This window comes from Bos mutus, chromosome 16 (genome assembly GCF_027580195.1).
Source record: "Bos mutus isolate GX-2022 chromosome 16, NWIPB_WYAK_1.1, whole genome shotgun sequence".
NCBI lineage: Eukaryota > Metazoa > Chordata > Mammalia > Artiodactyla > Bovidae > Bos > Bos mutus.
The window spans coordinates 6,549,872-6,568,372 of NC_091632.1; the positions used below are offsets into that span (position 1 = coordinate 6,549,872).

At 62.6% G+C, this 18,501-nt stretch overlaps 1 protein-coding gene across 1 annotated transcript in view; it reads left to right on the plus strand.

The window, feature by feature from the left end:
- Positions 1–18,501, plus strand: part of KIF21B (kinesin family member 21B) — a 40,843-nt gene that overhangs the window by 19,174 nt on the left and 3,168 nt on the right. Inside the window, 19 exon segments of the mRNA XM_070384659.1 lie at positions 2–100; positions 425–506; positions 798–915; positions 1,618–1,809; positions 3,234–3,433; positions 6,107–6,214; positions 6,648–6,716; positions 7,056–7,288; positions 7,417–7,564; positions 7,645–7,839; positions 7,923–8,024; positions 10,850–11,015; positions 11,194–11,245; positions 11,399–11,456; positions 12,133–12,338; positions 12,414–12,488; positions 14,018–14,131; positions 16,209–16,247; positions 17,796–17,932. Coding sequence (XP_070240760.1) covers positions 2–100; positions 425–506; positions 798–915; positions 1,618–1,809; positions 3,234–3,433; positions 6,107–6,214; positions 6,648–6,716; positions 7,056–7,288; positions 7,417–7,564; positions 7,645–7,839; positions 7,923–8,024; positions 10,850–11,015; positions 11,194–11,245; positions 11,399–11,456; positions 12,133–12,338; positions 12,414–12,488; positions 14,018–14,131; positions 16,209–16,247; positions 17,796–17,932 — 2,393 coding nt within the window.

The window sequence follows — 18,501 nt, forward strand, 5'->3', positions numbered from 1 at the left end:
CGCCGGCCAGCTCCATGGAGGACGCCTCTGAGGTCATCCGCCGAGCCAAGCAGGACCTGGAGCGGCTCAAGAAGAAGGAGATCAGGCAGCGGAGAAAGAGGTGAGGGGAAGCTCTCCCCAGGCGGCCCGAGGACCCCGTGCTCAGGGGCCGTGTGCACCCAGGTGGCCTAGGGACTCACCGAGAGAGGCTGCTGTGGACAGAAGCCCCCACTGCCGAATGCTGGATGCCCCCCGAGGAGGAGGGGGAGGGAGGATCCCACCCGGGCTTAATTCTGGGCTGGGCCTAGGGAAGAGTAATGGAGCCCTGCAGAGCTGGACCCAATCCCACCCAGTGCCTGAAACGCTTCCCACCCCAGCTCTCACCCTGCGCACTCACTCAAGGCAGGTTAGCCCCCTAACCTGTCCCTCCTTCACTCCTGGGCAGCCCAGAGAAAGAGGCCTTCAAAAAGAGGGCAAAACTCCGACAGGAGAACAGCGAGGAGACCGATGACAACGAGGCCGAGGAGGTGAGGGACCCGCCCCCTCAAGCTGCCCCCATGTCCCTGCCCAAGTGGGTCTCCACAGACATCCTTGTGCAGGGTGGGGGAGGGCTCGGGTCGGCCTTCAGTGGGTCCTGTGCCTCCTGGTATCTGACTGGTTGCCACAGTGACGTCCATCCCTCAGCCCCTCATCGCAGTTAGGTGATGCAAGCGGGAGGCTTCTCCGGGTGGCACTCTCCCAGGAGAGAGGGTGGGGAGAGAGCCCCCCTGCCGTGGCCCACCCCACTCCCCACCCTCCTGACGGTGCCTGGCGCCCAGGAGGACGAGGAGCGAGAGGAGAGTGGCTGTGAGGAGGAAGATGGCCGAGAAGACGAGGACGAGGACTCGGGCAGCGAGGAAAGCCTGGCGGACTCCGACTCTGATCCAGAGGAGAAGGGTGCGTGGTCCCGGGCGGGGGACCCGAGGCAGAGCTGCCTTCCACGGGGGCCCAGAGAGACTGCTCGGGGCAGTGGCTGTCCGACGTCCAGGCGGGAGCTCAGACGTGCAACCCATCATAGCAGAAACTTACTGAGCACGTGTTGGTGCCGGGCTCTGAGCTGAACTCAAGCCCATGAACGTGCCCAGCCTCCCTGTCCGCATGACCACCCTGGATGGACATGTTAGGACCCCTCCGTTGGTCACCACCGAAGAGCAGTCCCACAAAAGTTGGTGGTCCACCCCTGGGTGTGGGGGATGCAGAGCTGGGCCTTGGACCGAGGCCTGGCTGTTCCGAAGCCCACTCCTCTAAGTGGGCCATGTGTCCCTCAGCTCTGACCCAAAGTCCTGCCAGCTGCTCTGTGTCCTCTCCCCTCTGCAGCCCCGCTGGCTCCCGGGTTGTCCGCAGCGGGTGGGCATCAGCTTCTGGGGCTCAGCAGGGGCGGGTGAGACGCCTGGCGCCCCCTGGTCCTGGGCCCAGCCCTGCACTTCTGGGCTGCTCTTCCAGGGTGTCCCCACCAGGCAGCCCCTGCCCACCGTGGGGTGAGTCAGTTCCCCTCGCCGCTGGTCACTTAGTGGTCACGGCTGGCCAGAGGAAGGCCCTGTCCCCATCCCCTCGACCCGGGCCCCCAGCACCTCAGCCAGCGTGTCTCTGCACCCACAGAGGTGAACTATCAGGTGGATCTGGCCGACCTAACGTGCGAGATCGAAATCAAGCAGAAGTTGATTGATGAGCTGGAGAACAGCCAGCGGCGGCTGCAGACTCTGAAGCACCAGTACGAGGAGAAGCTGATCCTGCTGCAGAACAAGATCCGGGACACGCAGCTGGAGCGCGACCGCGTGCTGCAGAACCTCAGTGAGGCCCCGCCCTGCCCTGCGAGGCCCCACCCATCACGAGCCCCGCCCAACCCACCGCGAGGCCCCGCCCCACTTACCATGAGGCCCCGCCCCACCATACATATTAGAATCCTTTCTATCTCCAGGCACAGGAAGGTGACACCCCTCAGTCTTTTCCTGAATTCTCTCCTAGGATGTTTCCTTTGGTTCCGTTTACAAAGCTACTTCTCACAATGTGTCTTCTGTACATCACTCTCAGCCCGTTCATCCTGTTACTATTCACTCACTCACTCACTCACACATTCACTACTCAGCACACATCCGTGGAACAGTCTTGCAGAGTGGCCGTTGTTCTAGGCGCCAGAGTTGTTGCACCGAGCGCTCTAGTGGGGAGAGGCAGACGGCAGGAAGTGGCGGATTCTATAGCATGTCGGGGTGACAAGTGCCATTGGAGAAAGCAGCAGGGAAGGAGGCAGGGCGTGCTGGGGAGGGGGTGGACGTGTTGGAAAGGGTGGTCGTGGAAGACTCGCTGAGAAGCGGGAGTCTGAGAACGAGGGAGGGGAAGAGCATTGCAGGCAGAAGGAGCAGAAGATGAAGAGGCCCTGGGGCGCCCCGATGACTGGGCATGGTGGGAGGGCACGGTAGCAGCAGAGGAGGCCAGAGAGAAATGGCCAGATGTGCCAGTCATTTTAAGGACTTCTGCCTTCTTCTCTGAGGGACGTGGGAAGCTGGGGCTTTGAGACACGTGATGTAAATTTTGAAAGCACTCTGACGAGATCGCTCCAGCTGCTGTGCAGGGAAACGCGAGTGGAAACTTGAGACCTGCTAGGCAACTGTTATAAAGGTCCTGGTGCGCGATGGTGCGGGCAGGAGGTAGTGAGAAGCCGTCAGATTCTGGATACATTTTGAGGATGCAGACAAAGGCCTTTGTTGGTTGATTGGTGGGAGATTACGAGAGGGGAGCCAAGGATGTCTCCAGTACGATGTTAGATACTGAGATGAGGAAGACTGCTGGGTGAAGGGGTGGGTTTGCACTTGTTAATCTGCCATGTCTGTTGGCAGATCAGGTCAAGAGTGGAGAGGCTTTTTTCTTCTGCCAGAGCCCCTGTCACTCTGTCTTCTCTTACTAACACTTCCCCTCCCCACTGGTCCAGCCCTCTCCTCCAATCATGGGTCAGAAGCGAGCCAGCGGACCTGGTCCTCAGGCCCCTCAAAGGAAGCTGGCGAGCATGGGCTCAGAGATCTCAGGATGAATCACTTCTTTAAGGTTCCTAGAATGTCCTTGGGTGTCTCCTAATGGAGCCCCTCCTTGTTCACTAGAGGGAACAGGCTGAGGAGGGTGTGACTCACCCGCATCACGCAGTGAGACCTCCCCCCGGCCCGGTTCGAGCTCAGGGCACTGGGGCCCGGAGACCTGCGCCAACGCTGCCCTACTGCACGCAGGTACCATGGAGTGCTACACAGAGGAGAAGGCTAACAAGATCAAGGCGGACTACGAGAAGAGGCTGCGGGAGATGAACCGGGACCTGCAGAAGCTACAGGCCGCGCAGAAGGAGCACGCGCGGCTGCTCAAGAACCAGTCTCGCTACGAGAGGGAGCTCAAGAAGCTGCAGGCCGAGGTGGCTGAGATGAAGAAGGCCAAGGTGGGGGCCGGGGCCGGGGGTGGGGCCAATGCGGGGCCAGGGTGGGATCAAGATGAAGACAGCCTAGGTGGGAACTGAGGGCTAAGATGGGGCTGGGGGCAGGGCCAAGATGCAGAGGACCAAGGTGGGGCGGGGCCGAGATGAAGAGGGCCAAATGGGGCGGGGCCAAGGTGGGGTTGTGGGCGGGGCCGAGATGTCGAAGGCCAAGGTAGGGGACGGGGAGGGGGTCAATGCGGGGCCAGGGTGGGGCTGGGGGCGGGACTTGTGGGCCGGGCCGAAAGGAAGAAGGCCAAAAGGGGCGGGCTGAGGGTATGGGAGGCGGAGTGTAGTCTCAAAATCCATTTGAAAGTGAAGAAAAGTGTTAGCTGCTCAGTCGTGTCCGACTCTTTGCCACTCCTGCCAGGCTCCTCTAGTCCATAGAATTCTCCAGCCAAGGATACTAGAGTGGGTAGCCTTTCCCTTCTCCAGGGGATCTTCCCGACCCCGGGATCGAACCCAGGTCTCCTGCATCGAAAGCAGACTCTTTACCATCTGAGCCCTAAAAATCCACTTACTGTGTTAAAAATAACCACTGTCAGCGTGGATGCTCATCTTGACACTTGGCATTGTCTGGTTCGACTGTCCTGCTCCTGGACCTTGTCCTCTTAGCTAAAGGTTGTGCAGGGTGAAAGCACAGGACCTCCGAGGACCCCCAGGGGCCCCGACCAGTGTGGTGATCTCCAGTCCACGCGCAGTGCTCGAGTCCTTGGGTCTGGGCCGCCTCCACCTGCGGACGCCGACCGGGGTTGCGGAGGATGCGGCGGACTTGGTCAGCGGGCGCCCTCTGGCGGCAGGAGGGAGGCCCTCGGCCTTCGTTGTCCCCCTACGGGACTCTCTGAAGTTCGTGGAGCGGTTCCCAGGGGAAGTCTGCCTGCTTCCTCTCTGTCCGCTTGCAGGTTCCCTGGCTAAGCCTCTCCAGGTGCCCCGGCCAGTGCGGGCCGGCCGTCATCTCAGGGGAGGTGACGCCACTGTAGACCTTTACGAGGGGGGATTCTCCTGTGGCTCTGAAACCTGGAAAAATGATATTAATGTAATAATGCCCACGACGTGTGGGAAGGACAGAGGGTCCCTGCGTGTTCCTGGGCTTCACTCTCAGCTTGTTCGGCCCTTCAGCAGGGACCCCCCTGCTCTGCTCAGCTCACTTAGTTCTTGTGAGCCTGGGGGAGAGGCTGAGAAGAGCACCCTTGGGCGGTTCCCGCAGTGGGCGTGCCCAGGAGGAGTGCAGGGTTTCGTCAGAAGGACCCGGGGCTGCAGGCATGGGCTCTGATCAGATGCCACAGGTGCCAAGGCCAGGACCCTCCCACTGCAGTTGACGGGCGCCCGTGCTCACGGAGGTGCCCTCGGGAGCGGGGACGCCCAGAGCAGGGCCACCACGGGTCCTGATGTCACATGCCTGGAGTGTTCCCGCCGCTCTGAGACCGCCACCCTGTGATGACCCCCGTGGGGCTCAGCCACACAGGCGGAGTTGGGCAGATGGGCCTTCGTCCTGAAAGACACATTCCTCCCCAGGAAGCCTTGGGCTCTGGCTCTGACCCCAGAAGAGGGCTGTCACGTTGGGGTGCATGCTGGACCCCCATGTGTGGGGCTCAGGTCCGCTTCCAGCCAAGGCTTGGCTCGCTGTAGCCAACCCCAGCCCTTTGGGGCAGCATTCACTCTGGACCCACAGGCCCAGCAGCAGGGAGGCCCCCCTCCTCTCTGTAGCTCCTCCCAACACAGCCACCAGCTCCCGGCCAGCCTCCCTTCCTGCCGGGCTGTGTCCTCTCCTGACTGTCCTTGGGGCAGGCTGGTGACGTTCCTTGGGTGCCTGAGGCTTCAATGGTAGCGGAGGGACCGCCCTGCCCGATTCTCATGTCCTCATCTTGTGGAAGGGGGCTGACCCCATGCACTAGAGGGAGAGGTGCCACCAGGCCCCAGGTGCTTGCTCCCCGTCATGCCGGGTCACCTCTGGTTGCCCTGACGATGCCCTCTGTGCCAGGAACTCAGCTCCAGACTCTGTGCTTGGGGGCTTGCCCTGCCCTGACCCACTGTAGTACCACCCCCACGGCTGTGGTAAGAGCTGGATTTTGAAGCAAAATGACCCGGACCACAAGCCTGGCCACCCATTGCTGATTTTGACTTTAAGTCATTTAGTCTCTCTGAGGCTCGTTTCCTGCTTATGAAATAGGAGCGATACCGCTTCTCTCATATGACTATTACGAGGGTCTGGGCGTATCGTGTGGGCTCCATCCATGCTCCTGGTATTCTCATATGACTATTACGAGGGTCTGGGCGTATCGTGTGGGCTCCATCCATGCTCCTGGTTTTTACGGTCACCGTGAGCCTGGCCTGGGAGCTCACCCCACAGCAGCTCAGCTCCATCCAGGCAGGATCACCTGGCTCCGGCCATGCAGGCTGGGCCCACACCGGCCGGGCCCTGGCGGTGGCTCCAGGTGGGGCCACCAGGGGCCGTGACCAGAGCCATGGGGGCGTGCTGGACCCTGCTGCATGGTGACACCTGCACAGCCAGGCTGGCAGTAAGGCCGTTCCTTTTGGGAGCTTGGCCAGGAGGTGGGTCGGCTTGAAGTTCTGTGGAGAGTGGGGACAGGCCCCGAGGCACTGCCCCGGCCTCACAGCCGTACCCCCACACACACACAGGTGGCCCTGATGAAGCAGATGCGGGAGGAGCAGCAGCGGCGCCGGCTGGTGGAGACCAAGCGGACCCGGGAGATCGCACAGCTCAGGAAGGAGCAGCGGCGGCAGGAGGTGAGGGCGCTGCCAGGCCCCAGCCCGTCTCCCCGCGCACTGGCGCCCCTCCTGACCACCCGGGCCCCGGCAGGCCGTCCTCGGCGGTGAGGAGGTGCTTGGAGGCAAGCGCGGCCAAACGCGGGAGGGCAGGATGGCTGCGGGCGCCCAGGCTGCTCCCGTGTGGTTCCGAGGTGGGTCTGGAGCCCCACGCCAGCCAGAACCAAGCACGCCAGCCCCAGCCTCCAGCCTGCAGTGAGGCCCGCGGGGCCCAGCCCTCTGCCCCAGGCTCCTCGCCCTGCCCTGGTGGGGAGAAGAGGCCGAGAGACGTCCCCTCCAAAGACCGGGTCCCCTTTCCCCGCGACTTCTGGCTGCACAAGGCTGCCCTCCAGAGCCGGTGGGGCGGACCCGGCTCAGGGCTTAAGCGAGGGCTCCACCCGCTTCTCACCCCCAGTTTCAGATCCGAGCTCTAGAGTCCCAAAAGAGGCAGCAGGAAATAGTCTTGAGGAGGAAGACTCAGGAGGTGAGTGCGGGCCCCTGCCCAGCCCCCAGAGCAGCCCCCCTCTCGCCCCTGCCAAGTGCTGACGCTGGGTTACCCCGTGGGGGTGCTGAAGCCGGGGCAGGGGGGCGGGGGGGAGAAGGCTGCTGGTTCCGGTCCGGATGCCCGAGATGTCAGTTTTTAAAAAGAGAAGTCTCTTTTTTGTTCATTTCACATCAAAGACCCCTTGGCCCTTTCTCCGTCCCAAACCCAGGCCAGGACGGAGCAGCCCCCGTATTCTCCCCACCTAGCACCCCCAGGCTGGGCCTTTCTGTGAGCCTGGGAGCATCCCGCCCAGTGGGCCCCTGTCCTCTGGACCCCTAGGTTTCTGCACTGAGGCGTCTGGCCAAGCCCATGTCTGAGCGGGTGGCAGGGCGAGTGGGACCGAAGTCACCCGTGCTGGACTCGGGGGCCGAGGTGTCGGCCAGCACCACCTCGTCCGAGGCCGAGTCGGGGGCCCGCTCCGTCTCCAGCATCGTGCGCCAGTGGGACCGCAAGATCAACCACTTCCTGGGGAGTAACTCCGCGCCCACAGTGCCTGGTGCCCGCCCTGCCAGGTGAGGAGGCCGGGCACCTGAGCTTTGAGGGCCAGGGGTGGGGCCTCAGAGGCTCCAGGTGAGGGGCTCCGCACAGTGCAGAGGCTAAGAGTGGTCCACTCTGGCCCCTCTGCCTGTGCCTCCCCCAGAAAGAAGTTCCAGAAGAAGGGGGCCAGCCAGAGCTTCAGCAAGGCTGCGAGGCTCAAGTGGCAGTCACTGGAGCGGAGGATTCTGGACATCGTCATGCAGAGGATGACCATTGTCAACCTGGAGGCCGACATGGAGCGGCTCATCAAGGTGGGCCCACCCCTCCGTCCCCTGCCCACCACTCCCCGGGCGTGGGGGGCAGCAGCCTGAGGCCTCGCCCGCCTCCCCAGAAAAGGGAGGAGCTTTCCCTCATGCAGGAGGCACTGCGCAGGAAGCGGGAGCGGCTGCAGGCCGAGAGCCCTGAGGAGGAGAAGGGGCTGCAGGAGCTGGCGGAGGAGATCGAGGTGCTGGCGGCGAACATCGACTACATCAACGACAGCATTGGCGACTGCCAGGCCACCATCGTGCAGCTAGAGGAGACCAAGGTGCCTGGGGGCCGGGCGGGCCGCACGGGCATGGGTGGGGCAGCAGAACAGTCGGGTGACGTGCCCTCTGCCTCCCCACCCAGGAGGAGCTGGACTCCACGGACACGTCGGTGGTCATCAGCTCCTGCTCCCTGGCTGAAGCCCGCCTCCTGCTGGACAACTTCCTCAAGGCGTCCATTGATAAGGTGGGCGGGCCGCTGGCCTCCAGGTGGACGGGCGCCTGCGGAGCCTGCCCTGGGCTGGAACGCTCACGGCTGGCTGCCCAGCTGCGTCACTCACGAGGGGACGCTGAAAAGTGGGGGTGATGGCTGGCCGTGCAGCTTTAATGAGGCAATGTGGCCAGGGGCTTGGTGTGGTCGCCGCACACAGCAGGGCCTGAGACTATGGAGGGGGAGACAGCAGCTTGTGTGTGTGTGTCTGTCTGTGTGTCTGCGTATCTGTGTGTGTGTGTCTATGTGTATCTGTGTGTCTGTGTGTGTGTCTGTGTGTGTGTGTCTCGGTGTGTGTCTGGGTGTCTCTGTGTGTGTCTCTCTGTGTGTCTGTGTCTGTGTCCGTGTATGTGTGTGTGTGTCTATGTGTCTCTGTGTGTGTGTCTCTGTGTGTGTCTCTGTGTGTCTGTGTCCGTGTCTGTGTGTATCTGTGTGTGTGTCTGCCTGTGTGTGTCTGTGTGTATCTGTGTGTGTGTGTCTGTGTGTGTCTCTCTGTGTGTCTGTGTCCGTGTCTGTGGGTGTGTGTGTCTGTGTCTGTGTGTGTGTGTGTCTCTGTGTGTGTCTGTGTGTATGTCTCTGTGTGTCTGTCTGTGTCCATGTCTGTGCGTGTGTGTGTGTCTCTGTGTGTCTGTGTGTGCGCGCGTGTCTGTGTGTATGTCTTTGTATGTGCATATCTGTGTGTGTGTTTGTGTGTGTCCGTGTCTGTGTGTGTGTCTGTCTGTGTCCATGTGTGTGTGTGTGTGTCCATGTCAGTGTCTGTGTCTGTGTGTGTCTGTGTGTATGTGTGTGTATGTGTGTGTGTCTGCCTGTGTGTGTCTCTCAGTGTGTGTGTCCGTGTGTTTGTCTGTGTCTGTGTCTCTGTGTGTCTGTGTGTCTGTGTCTCTGTGTATGTGTGTGTCTGTGTGTGTCTCTGTGTCTGTGTCCATGTCTGTGTCTTTGTGTGTGTCTGTGTGTCTCTCTCTGTTTGTCTGTGTGTGTCCATGTCTCTCTGTATGTGTGTCTGTGTCTGTGTGTCCATGTGTGTGTCTGCCTATGTGTGTCTCTGTGTGTCTGTGTGTGTCCGTGTCTATGTGTATGTGTGTGTCTGTGTGTGTGTCTCTGTGTGTCCATGTCCGTGTGTGTGTCATTTTGTGTGTGTCTCTGTGTGTCTGTGTCTGTGTGTGTGTCTGTGTCCATGTCTGTGTCTATGTGTGTGTCTCTGTGTCTCTGTGTGTCTGTGTGTGTGTGTCTGTGTGTGTGTGTGTGTGTGTGTCTCTGTGTGTGTGTGTCTGTGTGTCTGTGTCCATGTCTATGTCTGTGTGTGTGTCTGTGTGTGTGTGTCTGTGTCCGTGTCTGTGTGTCTGTGTGTGTGTCTCTGTGTGTCTGTGTGTATCCGTGTCTATGTGTCTATGTGTGTGTCTGTGTGTGTGTCTCTGTGTCTGTGTGCATGTCTGTGTCTGTGTGTGTGTCTTTGTCCATGTCTGTGTGTCTGTGTGTCTGTCTGTGTCCATGTCTGTGTGTGTGTCTCTGTGTGTGTGTGTCTGTCTGTGTCCATGTCTGTGTGTGTGTCTATGTGTCTGTGTATGTGTCTGTGTGTGTCTGTGTGTGTCCGTGTCTATGTGTATGTGTGTGTCTGTGTGTGTGTCTGTGTCTGTGTGTCTGTGTATGTGTCTCTGTGTGTCTGTGTGTATGTGTCTCTATGTGTGTGTGTCTGTGTGTCTGTGTGCATGTCTGTGTCTGTGTGTGTGTCATTTTGTGTGTGTCTCTGTGTGTGTGTGTCTCTGTGTGTGTGTCTGTGTCTGTGTGTCTGTCTCTGTTTGTCCATGTGTGTCCGTGTCTGTGTGTGTGTGGCGGGGCAGCAGGAGCAGACAGATGGACATGCTCCTCCCAGGGGTGGGATTGGTGCTGGAACAGCAGGTGTGTCTCAGCGCCCATGCCCGCTCCAACAGGGCCCAGGCTGTGGGGTGGCTTCCTTCCCCTGGGGCTGTGCCTGCGGGGCACCTCCAGACAGGGCAAGAGGCTGCCCTCCTCCACCCTCCCTGCCCCTAGGGAGCTCTCTCAGCTCTGCTCTCGGGAGGGTGTTCCTCTGCTGGGCTGTTGTGACCAGCATCATGGTCGGGGGCCTAAATGCACACCTTCATCCCTCCCAGTCCTGGTGGCTGGAGGCCAGAGATGAGGTGCGGGCGGGGCTGGCTTCCTCGGGGCCTGTCTCCATGGCTTGCAGGCATTGCCTTCCCCCTCCTGTGGTCGCCCCTCTGTGTGTCTGTGTCCTGATCTCCTATGAGGATACCAGTCGTGGGGATTAGGGCCCTGCAGGGACTTCATTTTAACGTAACCGTCTCTTTTGTGCTCGTGTGCTAAGTCGCTTCAGTCGTGTCGGCCAGGCTCCTCTGCCGTGGGATTCTCCCCGCAAGAGTACTGGAGTGGGTAGCCATGCCCTCCTCCTGGGATCTTAGGGATCGAACCTGTGTCTTTTATACCTCCTGCACTGGCAGGCTGGTCCTTTCCCACTAGCGCCACCTGGGAAGCCCTGTCATCTCTTAAAGCCCCTCATTTCCAAACGAGTCCCCTTCTGAGGTCCTGGAGCTACGTCTGCGTTTGCGTCTGGGGACACTCTACAGGCCACACAGGGAGCGTGCCCCCAGCGTGGATGTGGGGGAAGCCAAGGGTCCGGGGTGCGTCTTGGGCCTGTGACGGGTGCAGGGTGAGAGCTGGGAGCCCTCGGGGCTCTCGTAAGGTGCAGATGCTGGGAGGGCAGTGATGGGGGTCCCCATGGCCCCAGGCTGGGAAGGGTGACCCCAGGCCTCTCTGCCCACCCTCAGGGGCTGCAGGTGGCACAGAAGGAGGCACAGATCCGGCTGCTGGAGGGGCGGCTGCGGCAGACAGACATAGCGGGCTCCTCCCAGAACCACGTGCTCCTGGACGCCCTGCGGGAGAAGGCCGAGGCCCACCCTGAGCTGCAGGCCCTCATCCACAACGTGCAGCAGGGTACGGGCCCCCCAGGACCACCAGACACCCGGGGCTCCCTCCCTCCCACCCCGGAGACCCTCACTTCCCCAGCTCCCCAGAAGCCCCAGTCTGACCCCCGAGTAACAGTGGGAGGGAGGCCACCCTCCCCGCACTCCTTTGGTTGGGGTCTCACCCCTGGCTCCCTCCTCCCCCACAGAGAATGGCTACGCCAGCACGGACGAGGAGGTGTCCGAGTTCTCTGAGGGGAGGTGAGTTTCCAAGTCAGAAGGGAGCACGTGCCCCGGGCTGGGCCGAGCTCTGTGTTGGCTGAGCTGAGCTGAGCTCTGGGCTGACGAGTCTAAGTCCCCAGGAGCCAGAATCCCAGCTGTCAGCACCCTGACCCTCATCGGCTTCTCCCTTAGCTTCTCCCAGTCGTTCACCATGAAAGGCTCCACCAGCCACGATGACTTCAAGTTCAAGGTGAGCCCCACTGGCAGGTGGACAGGCTGCTCCCCACAGCCTGGTCCCCGCCTTCCTGTGGCACGGCCCCCACCCCCAGCCCCCACCCAATACTGTCTCCAGTTGGGGTATGGGAGCCAAGAAGAGTCTCAGCTGGAACAGGGGGCGGGGGGGGGTGCCTGGGTTTGTGACAGCCCCTTCCTTCTAAAGCGGGTGGAGTGACGTCACCACAGCCCAAGGCCCCACCTTCAGAAATCCCCCTCTTCCTCACCAGACTGCCTCCAGCTCTGATCAGAGCCTCGCCCCAGATGTCCACTCACTGTGCACGCAGGTCTGAAGTCAGGGAATAGTTTCTAGGCTAGACTGAACCCCCAGCGGGATGCGTTAGAGAGGGAAGGCAGAGCGCTGGGACCCGGGAACAGAGATGTGAGCGCAGCCTCTGGGTGCACCGAAGAGCCGGGGACACTGGTCCACCTGGGCAGTTCTGCTTGCAAAGTCTAGGGCAGGAAGGGCGGTCCTGTTAGTTCGGCTTCTCCAGACACCCCGGGAGACGTGCCTGGGTGAAGTCTGCCGGGCCCTTCTGTCCACTCCTCTGCCTCTGGCTGGCAACAACTTCTGCCCTGTGGAATTCCCCCTCCTCCCACTCCTGCACCATCATGTCCGGGCAGGTGGGTCCACCCAACCCTTCCTGTCACAGGGCGAGCCCAAGCTGTCCGCCCAGATGAAGGCTGTGTCAGCTGAGTGCCTGGGCCCCCCGCTGGACGTCTCCACCAAGAACATCACCAAGTCCCTGGCCTCCCTTGTGGAGATCAAAGAGGATGGCGTGGGCTTCTCGGTTCGAGACCCCTACTACCGGGACAAGGTCTCGCGGACCATCAGCCTGCCCACCAGAGGGAGTACTTTGTAAGGAGGAAGCGAGCGGTGGGGGCAGGGGGTGCTGGGAGGTGGCTTCGGGCCTCACTGGGCCCTGTGTTCCAGCCCCCGACAGTCTCGCGGTGCGGAGACGTCCCCTCTGACCCGGAGGAAGTCCTACGACCGTGGGCAGCCCATGAGGTGAGGGCATGCTCCCACCCTGCAGCAGGGTCCAGTCCTGTCATACACACTTTCGTCCGCACCCCCCGACACCGTGGCCCCTTCCCCGCTTTGTCGGCTGCAGCTCAGGAAACAATCTCCGTGAGCGCCTGAGGTGGTGGCCAAGGCCAAGGCTAAAAACTGCCGACTGCTGTGAGCTCGGTGTGGACGGCTTCACAGGAGCCTGGACTGGTCACGGGACCAGTATGCCTTAGCCCCTCTCAGGGCCATGGGTCCTTGGGGGGCCTCAGAGGTCTTGTCCTGTGGGGGGAGTGTGAGAGAATAAGGAGAGTCCAGGAAGGGGAAGGGGCACAGGACAGTGTAGGATCCCCAACTGCTCAGCCACTCCTGGGGCCCCCAGGGCTTCTGCAGGTTGCTTGGAGGCCTCTCTGGGCCGTCCTAATTCTCTGAGATGGTTGGCGGCCTCCGCGGTCACTTGTGAAGCAGTGGAGGGCAGGGTGACCTCGTGCACCTGCCTTGAGGGGAGGAAGACGTGCTCCGGTCCCTCTGTCTGGTCCAGCCCCCACTCTGCGCCCTCTACCCCGTGGTCTTTGGTGGGAGGAGCTGCAGGACATCCGTGCACCTGGGGGACCCCAGAAACCATCCCGCCCCCGTGACAGAGTCAACACACTGGAGCCGCCGTGGGGTTGGGTGGTGGGGTGCAGGCTGGACTCTCCAGAGGGAGGGAGGATGGGCCGCACTTGACCACCTTCCGAAGAGAGAGGTCTTGGGTGTTGTATCGTCACCTCACTGTGAACCCGACTTAGTGATTCCCGAGCCGTTGTTCCTGCAAAGTATAGGGCGGAGTACTTGAGGGCATCAGGCCACAGCGTTTCCATTACCCCAGCATGGGTTTCTGCTGAAAGACACTTTATCTAATATATACCACTGACTCATTTTCCCTGGGTCAGGAAGATCCTCTGGAGAAGGCAATGGCAATCCACTCCAGTACTCTAGCCTGCAAAATCCCTGTGGACAGAGGCGCCTGGTAGGCTACAGTCCATGAGGTCGCAAAGAATCGGACATGACTGAGCAACTAAACTTTCATTAGCCCTGAACTCGGGGCCAGCAGCCCTCTATAGAGCTCAGGCCTGAAGGAAAGCTCATCTAACGGGCTTTCTCCATCAATCACGCCCCAGCTTCCTTGAACTCCGCACACCAGACTGCCCTGCAGCAGCTCTGGGGCCATTTTAATCAGTGACATCACCAGCAAGAGCACAGATTTATGAGAAGCATGACACGACATAGACTGGAAAGGACACTTGTGTGCAGGGTGAGGAGGGCAGGGCCGCCTCTTCTGACCGCAGCTGGGGACGTGTGCGCTTGGGGCCTCGTGTCTGCAAATGATGGGGGAGGCCCGCAGATCTTGTTCGGGGCTGACACACGCGCCGTGATAAGCAAGGGATTCCCAGACTCGGAACCAGGTGGCCACCAGGTGGAAGGTGGGGCAGGTGGCCCACGGGCGACGGTGCGGGTCCTGACGGCGGTACTCTGTCCTACTCGCCTGCCAGGTCCACAGACGTGGGGTTCACGCCCCCCTCGTCCCCTCCCACCCGGCCCCGCAACGACCGAAATGTCTTCTCTCGTCTCACCAGTAACCAGAGCCAAGGGTCCGCGTTGGACAAGTAAGGGCGGGGGCGGGGAGAGGAGTCGGAGGGGCGGGGTAGGGGTGAGGAGTCTGCGGTGGGGTGGAGGCGGAGCCGGGGGCAGAGCGAGGAGTCTGGTGGTGGGGCGAGGGGAAGATTCTGAGGGCGAGGCGGGGCCGGGGCGGGGCGAGGAGTCTGGGGGCGGGGCGGGGTGATGGGGTGGGGCGGGGCGAGGAGTCTGGGGCGGGGCGGGGTGATGGGGTGGGGCGGGGCGAGGAGTCTGGGGGGGGGGGCGGGGCGAGGAGTCTGTGGGCGGGGGGGCGGGGCGAGGAGTCTGTGGGCGGGGCGAGGAGGCGGGGCGGGGCGGGGGCCAGGCCAGGGCTCTGCAGGTAGGCCCTCCCACGGGCGTGCGGGGAGCAGGAGACCCTGCACACACCGTGCTGGTCTCACTCCGTGCTGAGCGTGGGCCCCTCCCGTCCCCGAGTGTTCGGGGGCCGCGGGAGAAGGCAGGAAGGAGGCCATGGGGCTGTGGCCGTGCACCCCGGGGGCCTCCTCAGAACTGCTCGCCTGTCCCTTGTGCCTCCAATTCTTCTGAGGCTCCTTCCCCCAGCTTCAGTCGTGCCCCCTCCCCACCGCTCATGCTCGGGCCCCTTGGGGACTGTCCCCACAGAAGGAGACCCTGTTATGGTCACACGGAGGGGTCAGCGCCCGCCGCTGACCACCCCTGCTGGATGCTCACCTCCCAGTGTGATGGCCCCTAAGCTGCACCCTGCTTGCACACTCGCGACTCCACTGAGCTGTGAACCAGCCGTGAGGACCGTCTTCCCTGTATTATAAAGAGGGTTATCTTGACACGTGGGGATCTGCCTTGGGGAAGGGGGAGGCCTGGACCTCCCATGCTCTCCTCTATGCCCTCAATACTCCAAGGAACCCCCAAACTCTGCAGCCCCAGTGGTCTCCTCTTGGCTTCTCTGTCCTCTTAGATGGTGGAGGGGGGGCTGCTGTCCTCTAGGGGAGCCCAGGCTATCAAGTGTAGTCCTTGCCTGCATCCACGCCTCCCCACAGAAATGCCCCTTCCTGGGTCAAAATACTGCTCCTCTCCTGACCCATTTTGTCTCCCCTTGTGGAAGGAAGGCACCAGCACGCCAGCCAGGGTGCCCCCCACATACCAGACAGGGTGTCTCCCTGCTGTAACAGCCAGGGCACCCCCCCACCACAAAAACCAGGGAACTGCACACACCAACCAGGATGCCCCTGTGCCAGCCAGGGCACCCTCACACCCAGCAGAGTGCCACCCACACCAACCAGGGTGCCACCCACACCAGTCAGTTTGACCTCACATAACAGCCAAGGCACCCCTACATGAGTCAGGGAGCTACACATACCAGCCAGGGTGCCCCTGCCAGTGAGGTGCCCCCCACATTCCATCCAGGGTAACCCCACATACCAGCTTGGGTGACCCCACACCAGCCAAGGTGCCCCCACATCAGCCAGTGCGCCCCCCACATAATAGCCAGGGCACCCCCACACGAGTCAGGGAGCCGCACATACCATCCAGGGTGCCCCCCCACCAGCCGGGGTGCCCCCCCACCAGCCAGACACCTCCACATCATCCAGGGCAGGAAGCCCCACACCTTGACAGTCACAGGTCCTTTTCAGCAGCTCTGGGTAGGTCTGGCATCCCAGCCTGTCCTGTCCTGCCTGGTGGGCCTGGTGTCGGGCCCACATGTGTACAGAGCCAGCTCCCGAGCACTGTCCAGGCTCCCGGGGACAGCGGGTTTGGGGGTCAGCAGGTCCCTGCTGGGAGAGGGCAGCTCCTGGGCAGGGTGAGAGCAGTCACCACGTTGCTCCGGGGAGCAAGGGGTCCCCAGCTTGTGAGGCAGCCAAGAGCCTGGGACCAGCGAGGCCTGTCTCCCCAAGGCCCCTCCCCACCCCCACCCTGTTAGCTGGGGCACCCCCGGCCGCCAGGCCGGCCCCCTCCCCGCTGCCCTCAGCAGCCCCCCTCCTCTCCTCCCGCTCCCCTGGAGAATAACCGCTCTGACCGCCCCACGCTGCTGCCGCTCGCTCCCTCGTGTGTGTCCCCTCCCCCCTAATCCAGCTAATTTTCTGCCCCCAGGTCTGATGACAGCGACTCCTCTTTGTCGGAGGTCCTGAGGTACACACAGAATGGCTCACTGCTCCCTCTTATCCACCCCCAACACCCTGGCCTCAGCATGCGGCCCCTCCCCTCCGTGACTCCCCCAGACCCCCTCCTGCCTTCTTACCCCGGCTCCTCCTTCTTGGGTGCTTCGTGGCCTCTGACTGTGCCAGGCTGGAGCTGAGGGCTCGGGGAGGGCGTGGCTGCTGGCGCCTTGTCACTGGGTGGCAGGGGCGGGCACGGGAGCCTGGGGCGCTGGACCCCCCGAGAAAAGCCTGGTGGTGCTAGAGGGGTCGGACCTTATCCGCTGGGTCAGGGGCTCGCTCGTGACCTTGGCCCTGAGCCAGGAGTGCCCCTGCCCAGATCTCCTGGCCCGAGGACTAGGCATACCAGGAGACTGTCCCCCAGCCAGCTCTGTGCAGCCCCCCACGGCAGAGCAGGTCCCCGGACCCGGTGGGCCTGAGCCCCTGCTGGGAAAGGGCCCCCCTCCCCGGGGCTAAGGCTCCCCTACACCTCCCACCTGGGGGGGATGCTTCTGTAACCCGCCCCCCAGAATTCGCTCCTGGAAGGAGGGTTATGCTTTTACTGTGCGGTCTTCCTGTAAGCTGGCTGCCTGGGGTTCCTTCCCTGGCCACGCAGCTGGGCCAAAACAGAAGCAGCGAGCTGGGGTAGGGTGAGGAGCTGTTCATGTGTGTGTGACGCCTAGGGAGGCCAGGCCTGGTTGACTGCTGTCCTCAGGGTGGGCTGGCAGAACCTGGGGCTTTGTCACAGCTGCAGGCAGGGCAGGACGTGGGTCCCGCCGGATGCTCTTGGCCACAGCGTCCCCATTGCGGGGGTGCTCTCTTTGGAGAGGACAGACAGGCTTTCAGACGTGCACGCATCTGGGCTGGGGGCCTGTTCCCAGAGACCCCAGCTGAGAACAAGCTCTTCCTCCTCAGGGCCTCCGGAGGCTGGGGTGTAGCCAGGTCCCCGGTCCCACTCAGGACAGGCCTCCGTCGGCTTGCGGGCAGGCAGGGTCGCTTCAGCCCAGTGTAGCTACTCACAGAGGGGCCAGGGCGTCCTTCCCATGGTGCTGAGCAGGCTGTGCGAATGGCAGTCACCGACCTGATCACGCTGGTCCCACCAGGTGTGTGTGCACACCTGCACACACATCCATCTCTGCAAGGGCCGGGCAGCCTGTGTGCCCCCCGTCAGCACACCCCCCACCCTCCCTGTGGTCACTGAGGTGGCAAAGGAGCCCTCCAGCTCTGGGGCCTCTCCCGCCCAGCTCCGGCCTGGGGGTGTCTGTGCCTCGGGTTCTGGATCAGGCAGGGTCGGAGGGGTCTTCCTGCGGGCAGGGCCCCGCTGTTGTGACCCCTGGCCAAGCCCGGCTGGTCTGGCTCCCCGGAAGTGTTCAGCATGGCGACTGAGAAGCCACACCACAGGCCCTTGCCTTCATGACTCTCGGACTCCGGGGCCGGTGCCCGGGGCCCCAGAGCCCCTGCGCGTGCCCCGTACCCGGGAGCCTCTCTCAGCCTGGCCGCAGCCCCGGGCTGACGGGCGCCTCTCTCCCTCTCTCCCGGGAAGGGGCATCATCACCCCGGTCGGAGGAGCCAAGGGCGCCAGGACGGCCCCGCTGCAGTGTGTCTCCATGGCTGAGGGCCATACCAAGCCTGTGCTCTGCGTGGATGCCACGGATGAGCTGCTCTTCACGGGCTCCAAAGGTGGGTGGGACCCAGGCCGGCCCCGTGGGCTCAGGGTCTCCCAGCTGCCTGCTCCCTCTGCCCGAGACTGCGGCCAAGGAGATGGGAACCTGCTCCTGTCAGGGCTCAGGGCTCCCCACCCCGGGCCTCCCCTCCTAGCTGGCCCCGGGGGCTCTACCCATGCCTGCCTCCGGAATGCCCGGAAGTGTGTCAGCATCATTCACGTCAGCACCCTCCTCCACACCCGCCCCGGCACTTGAAAAGATTGCCTGCCAGCAGAAAGCAGCTGTGTTACACCCACAGACCTGCATGGCAGGAGGGAGAGCTGCGAGTCCAGGCGAGGCAGCTGAGCCCAGGGTTTTTCCCGAGGTTTGCTTGCCCTTGGTGGCTCACTGGTCAGTGGGTGGCATGTGTCGAGCTTTGCTGTAGGCCCGGCTCCTCCGCAGTGCCCGCTGGGCCCCTGTCAGGAGCAGGCGTGAGCCCACGTTGGCCCCCCAGATCCAGAGCGCCTCCTCTGGGAGTCCCTGGACACCTCGAGCCTTGGCGGCCCTGTGGGGTGTGGGGATGTGACGCGGCAGTCCCCACTTCCC